The sequence below is a fragment of the Pinus tabuliformis genome, chromosome Q (genome assembly GCF_031772625.1).
Source record: "Pinus tabuliformis cultivar Carrire ecotype Pingquan chromosome Q, CPIR1, whole genome shotgun sequence".
Taxonomy (NCBI): domain Eukaryota; kingdom Viridiplantae; phylum Streptophyta; class Pinopsida; order Pinales; family Pinaceae; genus Pinus; species Pinus tabuliformis.
The window spans coordinates 1,146,007,528-1,146,024,707 of record NC_142296.1 but is presented as its reverse complement, the minus strand read 5'-3'; the positions used below and the strand labels follow the sequence as shown (position 1 = coordinate 1,146,024,707).

At 38.9% G+C, this 17,180-nt stretch overlaps 1 protein-coding gene across 1 annotated transcript in view; it reads right to left on the bottom strand.

Moving 5' to 3' along the window:
- The window catches only part of LOC149223636 (neuronal acetylcholine receptor subunit alpha-5), a 28,282-nt gene extending 11,365 nt beyond the window's left edge, over window positions 1–16,917 (bottom strand). The window contains exon 1 of the mRNA XM_089385896.1: window positions 16,551–16,917. Coding sequence (XP_089242022.1) covers window positions 16,551–16,718 — 168 coding nt within the window. The 5' untranslated portion in view covers window positions 16,719–16,917. The remainder of the gene's footprint in view (window positions 1–16,550) is intronic.
- Between the last annotated feature and the right edge of the window lie 263 nt (window positions 16,918–17,180).

Sequence of the window (17,180 nt, the reverse complement as noted above, 5' to 3'; positions counted from 1 at the left end):
AGGACATAAAACACTTATTTCCTTTAATGAGTTATGTTGTGCTTCAACCCACACAAACTTGGACTTGCCTCCACACTTGGTCACCTACATTAGGGGCCAAACAATATGAGAAAACTCCAACACAGATATGCAATAAAGGTTGGCATGCCCCAAGAAGTTGCAAAGCTTGATTAGTGTCTTTGGGACCGACCAATCATGGATGATTTAGACCTTGGCTAGATCCACATGCACACCACGTTCATCCACAATGTACCCTAAATATTTAATTCTTTGCATGCCAAATGAGCACTTCTCAATATTGGCATATACTTTGTGTTGTTTTTGGGTGTTCAACCCTTGTTGAATGTACTTCAAACTCTTCCCAAGTGCTATTGAAGATTAAGATGTTATCCAAGGATACATCCATAAAATAATTAGTGAGTGGCTATAAAATGTTGTCCATCATCCTCATGAACATTGTTGGTGCTTTAGTTAAGCCAAAGGGTATGACCAACCAAACGAAGAGACCTTCCTCACACATAAAGTTGTCTTCCACACATCAATTGACTCAATTGGGTACCAATTCTTGATTATGATTTTTTCAAGGATTTGGAGTTGATACAAAATCGACATAGGCCATCCTTCTTCTCAACAACCGCAATAGAGCTCTCGCAATATGAGGAGCTTAGTCAAATGTGGCCCCTCAATATTATCTCTTGAATCTACCATTAATCTCATTATCCAAAAGAGAACATTAGTTAGAGGGGCACCTAATGTCAAATCACTCACATGTTTTACCTAATAGTGGAAGGTACTCCTTTAGGTGAGTTGGAGATGTCTATGTATTCTTCCACAAACAAATCTATTTGAATCTTTTGTATAGAAATACCCCTTGCAAAGTCTTTGGCAATTGTAATAATTTTCCTTGCTCGTTTTGACCGAACGATAGAGAGGACAAATCTCCCAATATGAGAGATCATCTTTCTACATAGGTTAGCAATGATCAAAGAGTTTACCATTGTCGAGGCTACCTATGGTATTTTGTAGAGATAATTTCCCACGATAACAATAAAACTACAAGGCCTAGACTGCTAAACAACACGACACTTTAAGAAGGGCTATATCACACAATACCTCATCTTTAAAGGGCTTGTGTTGTATTGCATATAGCATGTTGAGTGATGTGGATGTATCATCCCTAGCTTGGGATATCGATGTCATATGGCTAGAGGTGCAACGTTGACACCCCCTTCATCTTCTTGACAACCTTTGCTAAGATTGAAATCTTCCAATTGTTGTTATCAACAAAGAAACGCATTGATGTCCCCTTCAACCACATTTATGAGTAGAAGATGCACTCAACTTCCTCGATTTCCTTTCGTTGGACCTTTGTGGTGACAACAGTAACACTGGGTTTCGCCTCAATGGTCTATTTTATCCTATCCATGGGATCTAGTAGAGTCTGAGGCTTTCAAATTTAACTAGTAACCATTGTTTAGTGTGACCTTTGTCATTGTTGTGCCAAGAGATTTATGTGTGCCACACTATTTGCATGTATCCTTCGACTTCTTCTTTTTCATTGCACATTGCTTCCATTGGTCGTCTTGAATTTAGTTACCCTTGCTCTGCGCCTTGCTCTAAGAGTTAGGGCCACCTTTACCTTTCTGTTATTGTGGTTCATTTCCAACCCCATACTCTTTCTTACCCTTATGCATAATATTCTCCTCAATCTTGACAACATAATGGATTCTTGCTCCTAATGGATGAATGGAAGTATAGAAAATCCATTTATTTTTGGATGACTCTCTGTAGGCCATTAAGGTATTTCAAAAACAAGTGTTACTCAAAGTCCTTGATATCCAACATTGCACACAAGGTAGGGAAGGTGTTGGTGTACTTTAGCATAGTTCAGTGTTTACAATGGCACAAGGTTGTCCATCTTGTATATTTGACATGGGAAAGGGACTTCAAGAGTGCAAAGGTAATCTTGTTACTATTGGAAAAGTTGTAAACAGATAAATAACTCTCTAGTTGATATAATCATCTCTCTGAGGCTTCCAAGTCTATTGTACCTTCAAATAAAATGATATCAAAATTAAACTAAAACTTGAAGGGCGTCTTTTCTCAAAAATCATTGCTCATCGAAGGTGCTTCCAACACTATTAGGAGTCAATAAAGGATTAGGGAGAAATGATCCATCATCTCATCCTTTGTTTCTCAAGGGCTTCCTAGAGCAACAACTTGATAAGATCTCCTACTCCATTGTCTTTCTTGACTTCTATCTTATGAGGTTGGTTAGGTTAGTAAGGAATATCTTCACCATGCTCAATTAGGTCAAGGCCTAACTCCTAATACTCTCAACTCATGGGGGGCATGCACAAAAAACAACAAAAAAGCAAAATTCTCTAAACCACAAATCCAAACTATGGTTGAGAGAAAAATGAAAGAATACTATTGCAGAAAAACAAAACACAATGAAACGTCATATGTAGTGAGCACCAAATTCTATTAATGAAATAATGGTGAAGTGCACTAAAATTCACATATCAATACAAAATGGTAGTAGTTGATCTCTAAGAAAAGATGTGATGACTATAATCACTTGCAAAATCCCATTACAAGAGGCTGAAACTACATTTTATCATAGAGCCCTACAAGGCAAGAACCCTTAGATCAAAAATCTTAATTGGGGAGTCGATGTGGTATTCGGAGGCAAGCCCTGAGGACCCTGGTTGGAACACAACTTCCTAAGGCCATAGCTTTATAGAAAACTCTCTTTTGGGCGTTCTTTGAACCATATAAAGTTTAGTTTGAACTTTACAAGTTTGGCAAGTCAAGCATTCAAAAGTGTTAAAATTGGCAACTAAGACCAAATTCCACTTTGGACATCTCATTTGATGAAGATGATTATTGCATTAAATTCCTCTTTTCGAGAGGACCAAAATCAACCTAAAGATCATCAAATTTGGACAAGCAGAAGTATGCTTTTGAATTTATACCCTCACACGTGTAAATTGACGAGGTCGGCCACATCATCTTGTAGGCTCATGGAGCCCAATAGACATGTCTTTTGACCCCATCGATTTGTATAAATATAGGTGGTCTCCAACCTCATTAGACACGTTCTTGTACACCATTCTTATGATAATTCTTCTCTGTGGCAGTGAAGTTGGTTGAAGTACAAGACACAGTTGTTTTGGGAATATCGATCTTCTTCTATTGCAGGTCCCAGTTATCTCCAGGCTAACCACAGGCATAGGAAGACCTGAAGTGATTGGGTATGTTTCTATGATATGGGATCTCTCTTCTAGGTATACCACAACCTCAAAGAAGTCTTCTCTAGAAGATCGCAGTCTTGCTGACCAGTTGGGCATGTAAAGTATGAGGATTTTGCCTCTGTTCTAAGGCTGCAGGTAGGAGCTGTACCCTAGCCACAGGCAGAGGCTGTTTGATGGATGAAAGGTCTGATTTAGGGCCTCCTCACTGAGCTGCAGTCACCAATAAAGAGGCTGCTATCTTTACTGTAGGTTACAGTTGTGTGAAGGGACTGCTTGAGTGGGCCGAGAAGGCTAGGTAGGCTTCTCTACCCTAGCCACAGTCACTCCAAGGAGCAGCGCTGTGATCAGAGGTATTTTTCTTTGGTTAGAAGGCCGTTGTACTTGCTGTTGCATTCAGAAAAAGGGCTTGAAGGGCAGCAAAGAATGACCAGTGTTTGGACATAGGAACAAAGAGATTGAAGCAGTTGATAGGAGGCATTTTGAAGCTGCTAAGTGAGACAGTGGACCCTAACCAGAATAAGCTTCTACAGCAGTATGTCATCAGTTTATGAAGACCCTCTTTGTCTAGGGGTAGTGATATTGGATCTCCAATTTGGCAAGACAATTTTGACTCTGAATTATTGTACTCTTTCTCTGCTGAACACTTGATACTAATAATAAGAAGATTTGATCAAGGGTTTTCCCCATCTTGGGGTTTTTCCCTGGCTTGAGACATATCCTTGTGTTCTATTGTCTTGGCCTGTCTTCCTCATTTATCGTTTATGTTCTTTCTTCAGTTACTATTGATGTATTTGATTGCTGATAGAAATAAAATGGATTGATACATGGGCTAATGTTGAACATTGAAGTAACTGTCCTAAGCAAAGAACATGTTAATCAAAATTTAACATGGTATCAGAGTTCAGGTGAGGACAAGCCCAAGCAAGAGAGAATGCAATACAGCTGAGAAGCGTGATATTCTGCTTTGAAGGAATGAATCATCAGATATGTAGCTGGAGTGAGAGATAGAGCAGGAGATGATTTCCTCTGAGATCCTTGCATTGACTCTGGAATTTTTCAGTAACCCTTGAGGTGTCATAGTGACATGATTTTGCATAAGATAATTTCAGAATAAGAGATCCAAAATCCTTTGGCCTGGTGGAGTAAAGGCAACTCAAAATTTAACATGATCTGAGTTCATCTGTCCTGTGGAAGACTGGCCTAATCAAACAAGAGGCCTAGTATTGACTTGATTCTTACACTCTGAAAAACAGTGATGAGTATTGCTGGAATTGTTGTAGTACCACTGTAAGAATGAAATGCTAAACCTGGCCGCAGTCCTGAAGCAGTCATTCGGACCTCCTTAAGGACAAAACTCTGAGCATTCTACTGCTTAATCAGATGTGTGGAGCTGTAGAAAATTCTAAGCAAAATAGTAACCTTATTTGTTATGTCTGAGCTCCGGAGAGGTCATCTTGATATGATAAACAGTGACGGTTATTGAAGTTTGTCACCTAGATCAACATTGAAGAAGGGCACCTAAAGTCCAACAAATAGTTACGATTGGAACAAGTTTGAAGAATACCCGCGACTCAACTGAAGTTCAGAATTCTTCGGGCTTATATATTCACATGCATCCACTATCAAAGCCAACCTTGTGACAGATCGAGTCACATCTAGGTCTGTTTTAGACCTCTACTCTTCAAGATTATGCGATCAAGTGAAGTATTCTTCTCTGCAGCAAGAATAGGTTGAGTGTCAAGGGTTCACGTATAACTTTATTTATGGGTTTCATTGGATTCATTTTATAGAACTCAGCTTCTTGAAATCCCGGATAGTTCTGGATTATTTTTTTCTTTCATTGGGTTTTGCTGGTTCTGTTTGTATGCTTGTAGGTCAATCTGGGTATATCGTGTATCCTGGAACAACCATTCTTAAATTCCCTACAGCAATGGATCTGAAGCAAAGGTCGTAAATAATTTCTTGGATATGTTTTTCGGTGAGGGTTTCTACATTCATTTTGTAGATATAATGGCATGAGTCAACACAGATCATGGTCTCACCCTTCCAAAGGACTACATCTCTCTAAACTCACTAAGTCAATCTCAGCAAAGGAATTGGCTCAGAATTTCGTTGGGCATCCAAGGTCATTCGGCCTTCCATTCGGAACACCTTCTGATCTTAAACTAAAATAATCCTCATCAATTCCCTGAAATTGATTCTTCAAATGTATGTGCGGCCTTAGGGTTTGTCCGATCTATGATGTGAGGATAGAAGGCACCTGTAGTAGTGCTTCTTCATTGAACAATAGCCTGAAAAGGAGATCAAGCTCTTGGTTATGATCCCTCTTTGTTGAGGATGATTTTTTTATCATTATTAAAATCTGAGATTCTCCACTAAATTAAATTTTCTGAAAGTGATCGCCTCAAATCACAAGTTCTTGTATCTCCGCCCTAATATAAGAAACATTGCAGTTAAGGGACAGAAAGGTTGAAGTTGAAATTATCCTAGAGCACAAGAGGAGAACTGAATTCCCTGTGACCTATTTGCTCATCTTCTATATGCATAGGTTCTCCATCCACATCTTCAGAATCTGTGAAGGCAAGGTAGTATTGCAGGGGTCATGGCATCCAAGTCACCGATCCTTTTTCAAGAATATAAGTATCGCATTTCTTCAGATTGCAGGACATTTATCTTATAAAAGGGAGAAAAGCTAAGATGTTGAACAGCGTTCAAAACCCAACAAGGATCTTTCCTTCAGAATTTGTAAGGGTTTCTAAAGCAACACATTTGGTTCTGAAAAGAGCAGCATGCAAAGTAGTGATAGCAGCACTTTCAGGCATCATTGGCAATGACACAATAGTAGTAGAGGACAGAACTGAGGATTGTTAAGTCTGTAACAAAAGCACTCTTGACATCAGTATTCAAGATTGTCTATGAAACAAGCATCCAAATGTGAGGCAGAGACACATTTTGATCTGAAATTGTTGCTCAGTTAGTAATTCAGAATCTAGTATGGCTAGTTAGCAGAGGAGTTCAGAATGATGGAGCTATAGTAAGGATGCCAGATTGACACTATTGTAAGAACTTATGTTACCTGTCGAACATAAGTTACAGAGCTCAGTATATCTGAAATATTCCTACAATATATCAGAGATGATATCAGCATGACAATGATATTCTGATGTATTGCAACCCTTTGACTGTGATGTGTAACCTGATATCAGCTATATTGTTTGTGACTGGACTTTGAAAAGGCAGCAACCTGGAAGTAACTTTTGCATAATGACATCTTTCTTCAAGGACAGACATGTGTTAACAGTGACCATGATTGGATTTGATGAATATTAACATGACCCTGACCTCCAGGAATATTGACATAATAGCTTCATTGGTATGAAGAACCCTTGCATGGCTTGATACAGATTGCATTGATCTTCAGTCTTGTAATCATACTAACCTTATCTTTATAAAAAAGTTACAAACCATATGATTTATCAGCTGATCGGGCAGAGCATGTAAGAGAGATTGCCAGTGCATGCATCTTGCTGGGATTTGGTAATTGGAAATTTTTAAAGATGGGGAGCAGATTGATAAAGTCTAGATTTCCAACTGGAGTAAGACTTCAGAGGGAGCCATACAATCCCTGGCAATAGGACCCAATAACTCTTCTTGCCAAATGTTTTCATGGTAGCTGATTATAAGTATGATGGCTCTGATGATGCCTATATATATGCCTGTTACTTCAGAGGCTGCATGAAAGTTGTATAGTTATGATTGATGACTTTGGCACGTCGATCTAAGGGTCTATAGCAGGAAAAGGGTCAGGCTACAGGTAACTTGATGATTATGTTCTGGCAAGGTCACTTTCCCTGCATTCAGAGGGAGTTATGGACAACTATTGATGTTGATATAGACAACTTGTGGTGGTCTGAGGTACTCTAAAGAAAATTGTTATAATCCACCCTCATCTCATGAATAAATCAAAGACTGACGTCTAGGAGCTCTGTTGAGTCTGAATGTATAAAGCAGTAAGCATGACTTACTATGAAGCTATTTGAGGAAGCTCTTCAGTGAGCCATTTGAGCACACCTTCCTCTATAGGTACGTCAGGTACAAGGTGAGTGGTTCACCTTCCCTTTGATACCTCATAATGATATATGACACATAGGCTGAGTGGTTCACATTCCCCTATGGTGGTTGTCATGTCTGTAGGGTGAGTGGTTCACATTCTTCTACGATTGATGAGATATGAATAGGATGAGTGATTCACCTTCTCCTATGGCATGTAAGCAAGATGAGTGGTTCACCTTCTCCTGCGGACATCCCAATAAGAGATGCATATAGGCATCTGCTTGTTGTCACATGTCAACATGTCGGTGGGACGTGGTTCATCCTTTCCCCACATGTCGGATCCTTCCTACGATTGTTGGTTGGCATGCATGTAGGATGTGGTTCATCCTTTACCTACTATCGGTGATTTGCACGCACATAGGATGTGGTTTATCCTTTCCTACGATGGTTGTGACATGTGACTGTAGGATGTGGTTCATCCTTTCCCTACGTATGGTTGTGAGCAGGATGTGATTTCATCCTACCCATGTTGTCCGTGACACATGGGAAGTACCTCTCATTTGGCCAACGAGTTGGGAAAAGTGGATAGGGACCATAGCACTACCAATGGATGCATTGTGTACTGTTGTACTCCCTATGTCTAGGATGCATGATGTTCAACAAACGGATTTGGGATCAATTCTGATTGGGATTCGGCCCTGGACTGACTTTTGTCAGTGGAGAGTGGTAAGGTCTTATGACTCACTCTCGAACAATTCTTCTTTATTATCTATATTAGTGTTCAGCAGAGTAAAGACGAGATACAGAGATGGTTCATGACAAAAGGATGGCATGATGATCAAGATAATGGATGGATTGGCAAGATGGAATTCTCCCTAGTTGAGAGGGAGTGTTAAAATTGGAAACTAGGGCCAAATTCTACTTTGGACATCTCATTTGATGAAGATGATTATTGCATTAAATTCCTCTTTTCAAGAGGACCAAAATCGACCTAAAGATCATCAAATTTGGACAAGCATAAGTGTTTTTGAATTTATATCCTCACATGTGTAAATTGACAAGGTCAACCACATCATCTTGTAGGCTCATGGAGCCCAATGGACGTGTCTTTTGACCCCATTGATTTATATAAATAGAGGTGGTCTCCAACCTCATTACACACATTCTTGTACACCATTCTTGTGATAATTCTTCTTTGTGGCAGCAATGTTGGTTAAAGGACGAGACAGGGTTGTTTTTGGGCATATCGATCTCCAGGCTAACCGCAGGCATAGGAAGAGCTGAAGTGATTAGGTATGTTTCTATGATATGGGATCTCTCTTCTAGGTATATCGCAGCCTCAAAGAAGTCTTCTCTAGCAAGCCTCAGTCTTGCTGACCAGTTGGGCATGTAACATATGAGGGTTTTGCCTCGGTTGTAAGGCTGCAAGTAGGAGGTGTACCCTAGTCGTAGGCAGAAGCTGTTTGATGGATGAAAGGTCTGATTTAGGGCCTCCTCACTGAGCCGCAGTCACCAATAAGGAGGTCGTTGTCTTTACTGTAGGTTACAATTGTGTGAAGGGATTGCTTGAGTGGGCCGAGAAGACTAGGTAGGTTTCTCTACCCTAGCCGCAGTCACTCCAAGGAGCAGCATTGTGATCAGAGGTATTTTTCTTTGGTTAGAAGGTTGTTTATCCTTGTTGTAGCATTCAAAAAAAGGGCTTGAAGGGTAGAAAAGGATGACCAGTGTTTGGACATAGGAACAAAGAGATTGAAGCAGTTGATAGGAGGCATTTCGAAGCTGCTAAGTGAGACAGTGGAACCCTAACCAGAGTAAGCTTCTACAGCAGTATGTCATCAGTTTATGAAGGCACTCTTTGTCTTGGGGCAGTGATATTGGATCTCCAATTTGGCAAGACAATTTTGACTCTGAATTACTGTACTCTTTCTCTGTTGAACACATGATACTAATAAGAAGAAGATTTGATCAAGGGTTTTCCCCATCTTGGGGTTTTTCCCTAGCTTGAGCCATATCCTTGTGTTCTATTGTCTTGGCTTGTCTTCCTCATTTATCGTTTATGTTCTTTCTTCAGTTACTATTGATGTATTTGATTGTTGATAGAAATAAAATGGATTGATACATGGGCTAATGTTGAATATTGAAGTAATTGTCCCAAGCAAAGAACATGTTAACCAAAATTTAACAAAAAGAGATCCCAACAAAGAAAATAGCTAAAAATGCATGGGCAGGGCCCAAAAAAAGTGTCAAAAGTCCAAACAAGCAAAATTGGCAATATTCAAGCTCATTTATGAAACAATGGGATATTGGGACAAACACCTAGATCAACTAACACTTTGGGAAGTGTGGAGATAGAGTGCCAAACCCAACAATGATTGGAGAATGGCAAGATCAAACCCAACAAATCCTCTTGTGGGTTACTTACTTTCATTGTTCCCAAGAAAGAGAAGAATGAGGGGAGATTATGCACAAATTACTAGGTAGGGCTCTTAACAAGATCACAATCAAAAATCATTATTCACTTCCCAATAATGATGCTCTACTTGGCTACTTCACCAAACCTGAATTAGCTTCTAGTTACCATGGATATTCCATTGAAACAATTCGTCAAAACAAATTTGAGAAAATACTGAAATCTAGCTATGAAGGTTAATTTCCTTTAGATCTCGAATTCTTTAAATATTTTTTTTGCTTAAATGTAAGAAATAGTTGAAATGTGAAAAATAGAGAACATAAAAATGCATGCACACCATCCACAAATAAACATAATATTTATCCTAGGCAACTCGTATGAGAGAAAACCCAACTAGAAGGTGAGGTCGCTCTGCTCTCTTTTCTCTAGTATGGAAATATGCAAATACAATGAAAGAGGTACTCTCTATGGTGTAATCAGAGAGGCCTGGAGCCTATAGGCTATAAGGCTACTACAAAATCTTATCTCTCACTTTGTTCTTCTCTCTAACTTCCCACTCCTAGATGCTCTGCTCAACTATGGAACAAATACAATGACATAGAATGGAACCCCTTCTCCTCCTAGCATCCCGATATTTAAAAATTAACATTACCCGATAGCCATCTCGAGGTAGGTTTCTAACTACCTCAATCCTCAATTACAATTTTGGTTTGGACCTTTTAGAGTCTTCTTGAAAGTCCACACGTGGCTAGCCCATATGCCTAAATATAGAGTTGACGCAACATCCTCTAAATACCATGGTGGTCAACAAGGTAGCTCAACTTGCAAGAGGCATAACTTTTGCATATGAGCTTCGACAAATGTGATCTTTGCAGCGTTGGAAAGGTTTCTCTAGGTGTAGATCGCATCAAGGGGTCCAAACTATAATTGGGAAAGTTTAAACCCTAAAAATGTTGTTTTATGCCTCAAAATCGCTCCAGAAGGTTTCAAACCCTAATTTTCCAAATTGGGACCTGTCGCTAAAATAACCTTATAAGTTGATTCCTCTAATTTTTTCCACTCTAAAGGCATCAAGATAGATGACTAATAATATAATGATCCAATCCCAATCATACCACCAAGTTTGCGTGAAGCCCCAGGATGTGTAAAGACATCCTTTAAAACCAATTTTGGGTTGTACGAATGGTTGGTCATACCCTTCGATGTCACATTCATATGATTCATCAATGACATCTTCCAACCCCACGTTATAAAGCATATGTTGTGTAATTAGATGATATCCTCACTTGCAACAACACCTGGATGGAACACCTACAACATGTTTGTGTTATCATGAACCTGTTGAGGCAACACAAGCTTCAAGTTACAATGAAGATATCTTTCTTTGGATACAAATCTATCATGTACTTCGGTTCCTTATTGGTGAGTTTGGTGTACATATAGATCCAAACAAGATCAAGGTTGTCAATTGGATTTATCTCAGGTGGTCAAGAATAATGATCGTTACCCATAACCTTGGTGTTAAATGACCTTGAGCCCTGAAGAGTATCTTACCCCCTGTGGGAGGCTAGAGGGTTGGATCCTCGGTTACATGGAAAAAAAAAGAGAAAAAACAAGGTCAAGGTGTTGAAGATCGGTATGTTCTTAACACCATCTTGAACCTTTGAAGTTTTATGGGTGGCATGAATTTATACAAGAAATTATTCTACGGTTAATCACACATATTACTCATCTCTTGCATCAAGGGACAAATTAAAAAGCTTTTAGCCAAAACCAAAAAGTAGGTAGAGCCTTTTAACAGCTCAAGAATGCCATCTAAACAACCTACGTGCTTGCCCTTACTGATATACAATAATGTGTTGAAAGAAATTGATGCTTCCTAGCATGTTATTGGAATTGTACTTGAGCAAAGAGGACCCCTAGTGACATATCACTATGAAAAATTGTCTCAACCAAACAAATATGAATTACAACACGTAACAAGGAATTGTATGCCCTTGCTAGGGAACCGTTATTTCTTTGGCAAAGATGCCATTCTATACACAAAGCATTAACCACTTGTATTATTGAACTCATGGTCAAAAATTTAAGGACAATCTCTAGCGGGCCTCATACATTTGATAGTTTCATTTGGTGATCAAAGACAAGAAAGACTCATCCAACAAGGCTTCTTTACCTAGTAGACCTCCCACCAAGGTCCTCAACATTCTTGACGTTTAATGCGTTGCAGATAAAGAATGGAAAGATATGTGCTCAATTGATCCTCATTTTTGCCCCATTTCTCAAAGTACTATAGAAAAATGTTATTGTGAATAAAATCCTTTTTTGGGCAATATAGATAGATATAATTTTATTTTCAAGCTTGATCAATTTTGTGTGCCAATGGGACTAACCCACCAACACCTTCAGCAAACCCATTATTCTTCCTATGGTGGAAAGTTAAGATATTGCATTACCTTCAATAACACTTCTATTTACAATTTTACCTTCAACAATACTTCCCCTAGCCTTCCATGCAAAAACAAGTAGAAGACTACATCAAACCTATGTCACAGGGTTTGCCGAATTTGAACCTTGAGGTTCGAAATTCGGCGAACCCAAAAAAAAATTTCAAATTAGTTCAAGTTCGGCAAACCTGAAAGTCGAACCTCAATTTCAAACCTCAACGAATTCAAACTTGATAGTCGAACCTCAACGAATTTGAACCTGAAGGCGAACCTAAAGACGAACATGAAGCCCAATTTTCTAATTTTTCAAATTTTTTTTGGGGTTCGAGGTTAGATTTCGGATGGTTTTTGTCAGTTGTTTTAAGGTTTATGAGAAAAACCATCAGCAGCACATGGTTTTCTCTTGTTCCGCTTCCCACCAATTAGTTTCCCGCGGTGGACACTTGTTTGGCTTTATTTACCATGGTTGTCAATAGATTTTCACAATCCAACTTCAGTCTGAGTGTACTCGCTCTATTGTGCTCAATGTTGCCGCTATGTGTTGTATTCTCTGCAATTTCTTGAATTCAATTTCTAGACACTGCTTGTCCCCACCGCCTGGAGTGTGAAGTTAATAATGGTCGTGATTTGTGGCTCATGGGTGCTCACTGCTACTCATATAGTTGTATTGATTGATTTTGATTTTTTATTATTTTATGTCATATATATATATATATATTTATATATATATATAGTCAAACTTAATGTTGAACCTCATCGAAAAATTCGAATTTGAATCGAACTTAATTGTTTCCGAACTTGAATTCGAACCCGAACCATGTGACATAGCATCAAACAATGCTCTTTGCAACTAATTTAAGCCTTCTTATTGGAATTTTGCACTATACTAGCCTTCAATAATACCTTCTCAACCTTGGGAATCCATCTCAATAGATTTCTCACAAACGATGCATGATTGTATTTTTTTCATAGTTCACAAATTTTCTAAGATGGTGGAATCCTTGTAACAAATTGTTAACTCCATAGTTGTTGCACAAATTGCAACTCTTCACTAAGAATATATGGAGTCAATTTGGGTTGTCCTCACTATCACTTCAAACAATGACTCAAGATTCTTAAATCACTTTTGGTAACTTAGGTTGAAACTATTAGGTTGTGAATTGAGGTTCTCTACTTCACTCCACCCTTAAATAGATAGTTAGCCTAAAGTTGTTAACAAAACCTTAGTCCATACTCTCTACCTATACCATCAAAAAAATAGACAATGAGACAACTATCAACATATTTTGTAGTCGTTGGCACAACCTCAAAGACCAGGTTTCATAAGTGCTAACTAGGTCAATGAACAAAGCTAACTAGTTAGGTTTCAATCTAACTGGGTCAATGAACAAAGCTAGGCAAGAATCCCTCTTGGGGGAAAGACTTACCCGACGCATAAGCTAGGACAAATCAATTCAATGATTGACATCTTCATGCACCCTCATATATTCTTAGCACAACATATCATACACCATAACAATTCATAGAAATAAAGGAAAACAAGCCATAACCATGTCATTCATCCATATGCAACATAAAATTTGTAGTAGACCCCATAATCTTATCATACTTCAAACTTCTAGTGCACCAATGATCACACAATAGTTGCAGCACAACAAAGTGGATGAACAACTACAACACTGTATATTTCTCTCTCCAATGTTGCCAAAGCGCAGAGCAGAGCGAGAGTGTAGGGAGCGTCATTTTCCAAAAACCTTGAGGACAAAGTGTCCTAACAGAGTCATATATATAGTGTTACATTTATATTCAAAAAAATTATGCAAAATGGCAAAATTAGTTGCAAAATATATTAAAATGTGCATATTTGCAATACTTGTAGATGAATACCACAGTATAATGAAGTTAGAAATGCCATCCATAGTACATTCATGATTAATTAAAACTTTGAATGAGCAAGACCATTTAAATAAGAAGCAGTGTTCTAACATCACTCATATTGGGATCCTTATCATTAGTATCATCCTTCATCCTCTGCCTCTTCTTTAGCCTTTGCCACTAACTCAATCCTCTAGGGGCATCAATCGACACCACCCAATTTTGCTGAAATTGATTAATCCAAGCCTCAATAAAGGGTTGAAAAAGATTAACATGCCTAATCAATGATTTTGGCCCGAGTCAAAGGTACATTTTTACTAAAGCGATGACAAAGAAGTTCAACAATCAACACCACGAACATTGGGGTACATAAAGGGCTTAGTGCTCTTGATTACATGTCAATCACATACCCTTATATGTGATAGAATCCAATGAAAACATTGCAATTCCATCAATCATGAAATCCTAAAAATTGTTAGGTTTGTTGAATTTTGCTTGGGATATGAAATTCCACTATCTCCACATGAAGTTTGATGAGGATGGAACCCTCTCAAACATCCTAAAACAAATAATGGTAATGTTAAAAAATTAAGAAAAAGCATAACCTACTTTAAGAATTTAACATTACCATTATTGTTAGCACTTTTGATCAAACCTACTCAAAGACCACAATCATGCGTCAATGTTTTTTTTTTTTTTATTAACCACATGGTGAATCGGTAACTACCAGTCCTAAACTATGGGAGACCCAGGATCAATCCTCGTAGCTGCCTTTTTTTTATTAACCACATGGTGAATCGGTAACTGCCAGTCCTAATCTATGGGAGACCCAGGATCAATCCTCGTAGCTGCCTCTATAACACCGGGAGTACATCCAACCACCTGCAAGTCGGGTATACTAAGATCCTATGATTTTAGCAAGCACAAACTCACGTGCTGCCAAGACGGGATTGGGGAATCCGCCCCTTTAGCTTCCACCACAGCAGGTCAGTGTACTCAATGAGATTTGAACTTCGGTCTCCCAGGCTTCGCCCAAGTGACTTACCGTCAAACCACACATCACTGTACCAATCATGCATCAATATTACAAGGAGCATTCAGGGAGTGCCCAAGGAGTGCACTCCTTGGCTTTAGGAGTGTCCTAGGGAGCGCCATGCTCCCAAAAGGGCTAAAAGTGTCTTAAATTTGTCAGGAGCACATTCCCTAGATGTTCCCACTCAAAGTGTGGTTTTCCTTATTCTTTTTTTTCCTCTTTTCTTTTCTTTTCTTTTTTTTTGGGGGGGGAGTCAGGGGGGTGACGAGGGGGGGGGTGCGTGTTGTGGGAACCTTGGGGGGCACTCTTAGTAACATTGTAACATTGTCTCTCTCTCTAACTCCCCAAACAAGGCTGAAGACTTAAATTTATATATACTAGCATATGCAACTTAGGTGGACCCAACCCTTAGGTCAACCTTTGGTCCACTTCAGATTATCTGAAAAAATAAGGTGAACCCGTATGGAGTGGTGCAACTCCCAAGAATCTAAAATGCATGCAAGGGCGCTAACGAGTCCTAAATTATCACACCTATTGACTTGTCCCGGTGAACTTCGACTAGAGGCACTGGAATGTGCCTTTTGATTGCTCTTCTTGACCCGTGCTACCAAACTGGACTAAAACAGGGAGGGCCCCAGCAATAGCATAACTACAATGGAGCTAGTCATGTATCCACAAGGCTGTAACCTTTTGAAGTTTCTTATGGTTTCCAACCCCTACGACCTTATGAGATTCTAGATTCTCTTTCATCCATAGCTACTTCACAGCTACAAAAGGAGCAAGACAAGAATTCTTCATTTATGTGGAAACTTGCAAAAAATCATGCTTGAGCACATCACATATTCTAGCCAAGTACAAGGTATTTTCTCAACCTCCAACGAGGACTAGGGACAATTTCCTCTAAGCAAGGCACAAAAGGTGAGATAAAAAATAATGTAGGTGAAAAGCAACAAGTGGCAATGCATACTAATGTATTTGTAATCTTCTCACTGTAACCCCTATGTTTAGGAGATAAACACCCACTGATCACTCTACCTGCCACTCCATCAATCACTCCATTGACTTCTCCATCAATCGCTCCATTAATTGACTCCATTCCAATATTCGATATTATGTACTGTCATAAATATAATAACATATAGTCTGCATAACTTGTGCACCCATAGCATTTCTCTCGTGAATTGCCTTATTTGTGTGAGTTTCATTTGAACAGGATTGACTCTAGATTAGCCTTAAAATTTAGTTTTAGCAAAGCAATCTTTGGAATTTGGTTAGATACCTGATAGCATTCGCACATTGAAATTTATCATAATATACAATAATAGATGGTAAATAACCCAAATGACTTCGGGTTTTAAAAAAAAACGGGTATATAATAAGCTTCGCGTCGATCCAGATCAACCCGTAACCATAAAACTTCCGGTAGTTCGCATATAAAGTTAAAAGACAAATAAAATAAAAAAGAAGAGTCTTACAAAATCTCTGACAATTCCCTTGTAGACGAGATAGGGTACAAGAAGGCCGAAGATACTACAGATAGCTATGTTCTTCCTGTTCCAGCGAAAATTCTTCTCCAGATTCTCCCTGGCTGTCCCCCACTCTTCAATGTATTTATTCTTTTTCACCTCCATTCCGCCTGCCATGGTTACGAATCCCGGGATCGAACAACAGTACAGTTCGGAAAATGCCTGCTTGCGTTTGCCCAAATCGCTCGAAATCCCAATGCTGATCCTTCCTTTCTGATTTATAATGCCCTTTCTGAAAACCCAACCCTCTCGGGAAGGCAGATTCACACCATGAGCGGTATATATTGGAAAGGACAACTTAATGAGGGATGAATATAAAAATGTTTTAGGTGTGGGTTTTTTTATGTGAGGATATCAATGAACACATTTAAGTATGAAATCGCCTCATGGAGGGGTTTCTTGTGCAAGAGACAAAGTGTCTCATTCTAGTGTTTCTTTAGGTTAGGCTATAATCTTGAAGATAAAATTAGGGTTATTATTTGTATATGTTTACTAGTGGATAAGGTATTAATTCAATTTTGCAAGGAGTGAGTTTGTTAACCTTTTTATCTCGATTCAAATCTTGCAATGACATGTTCA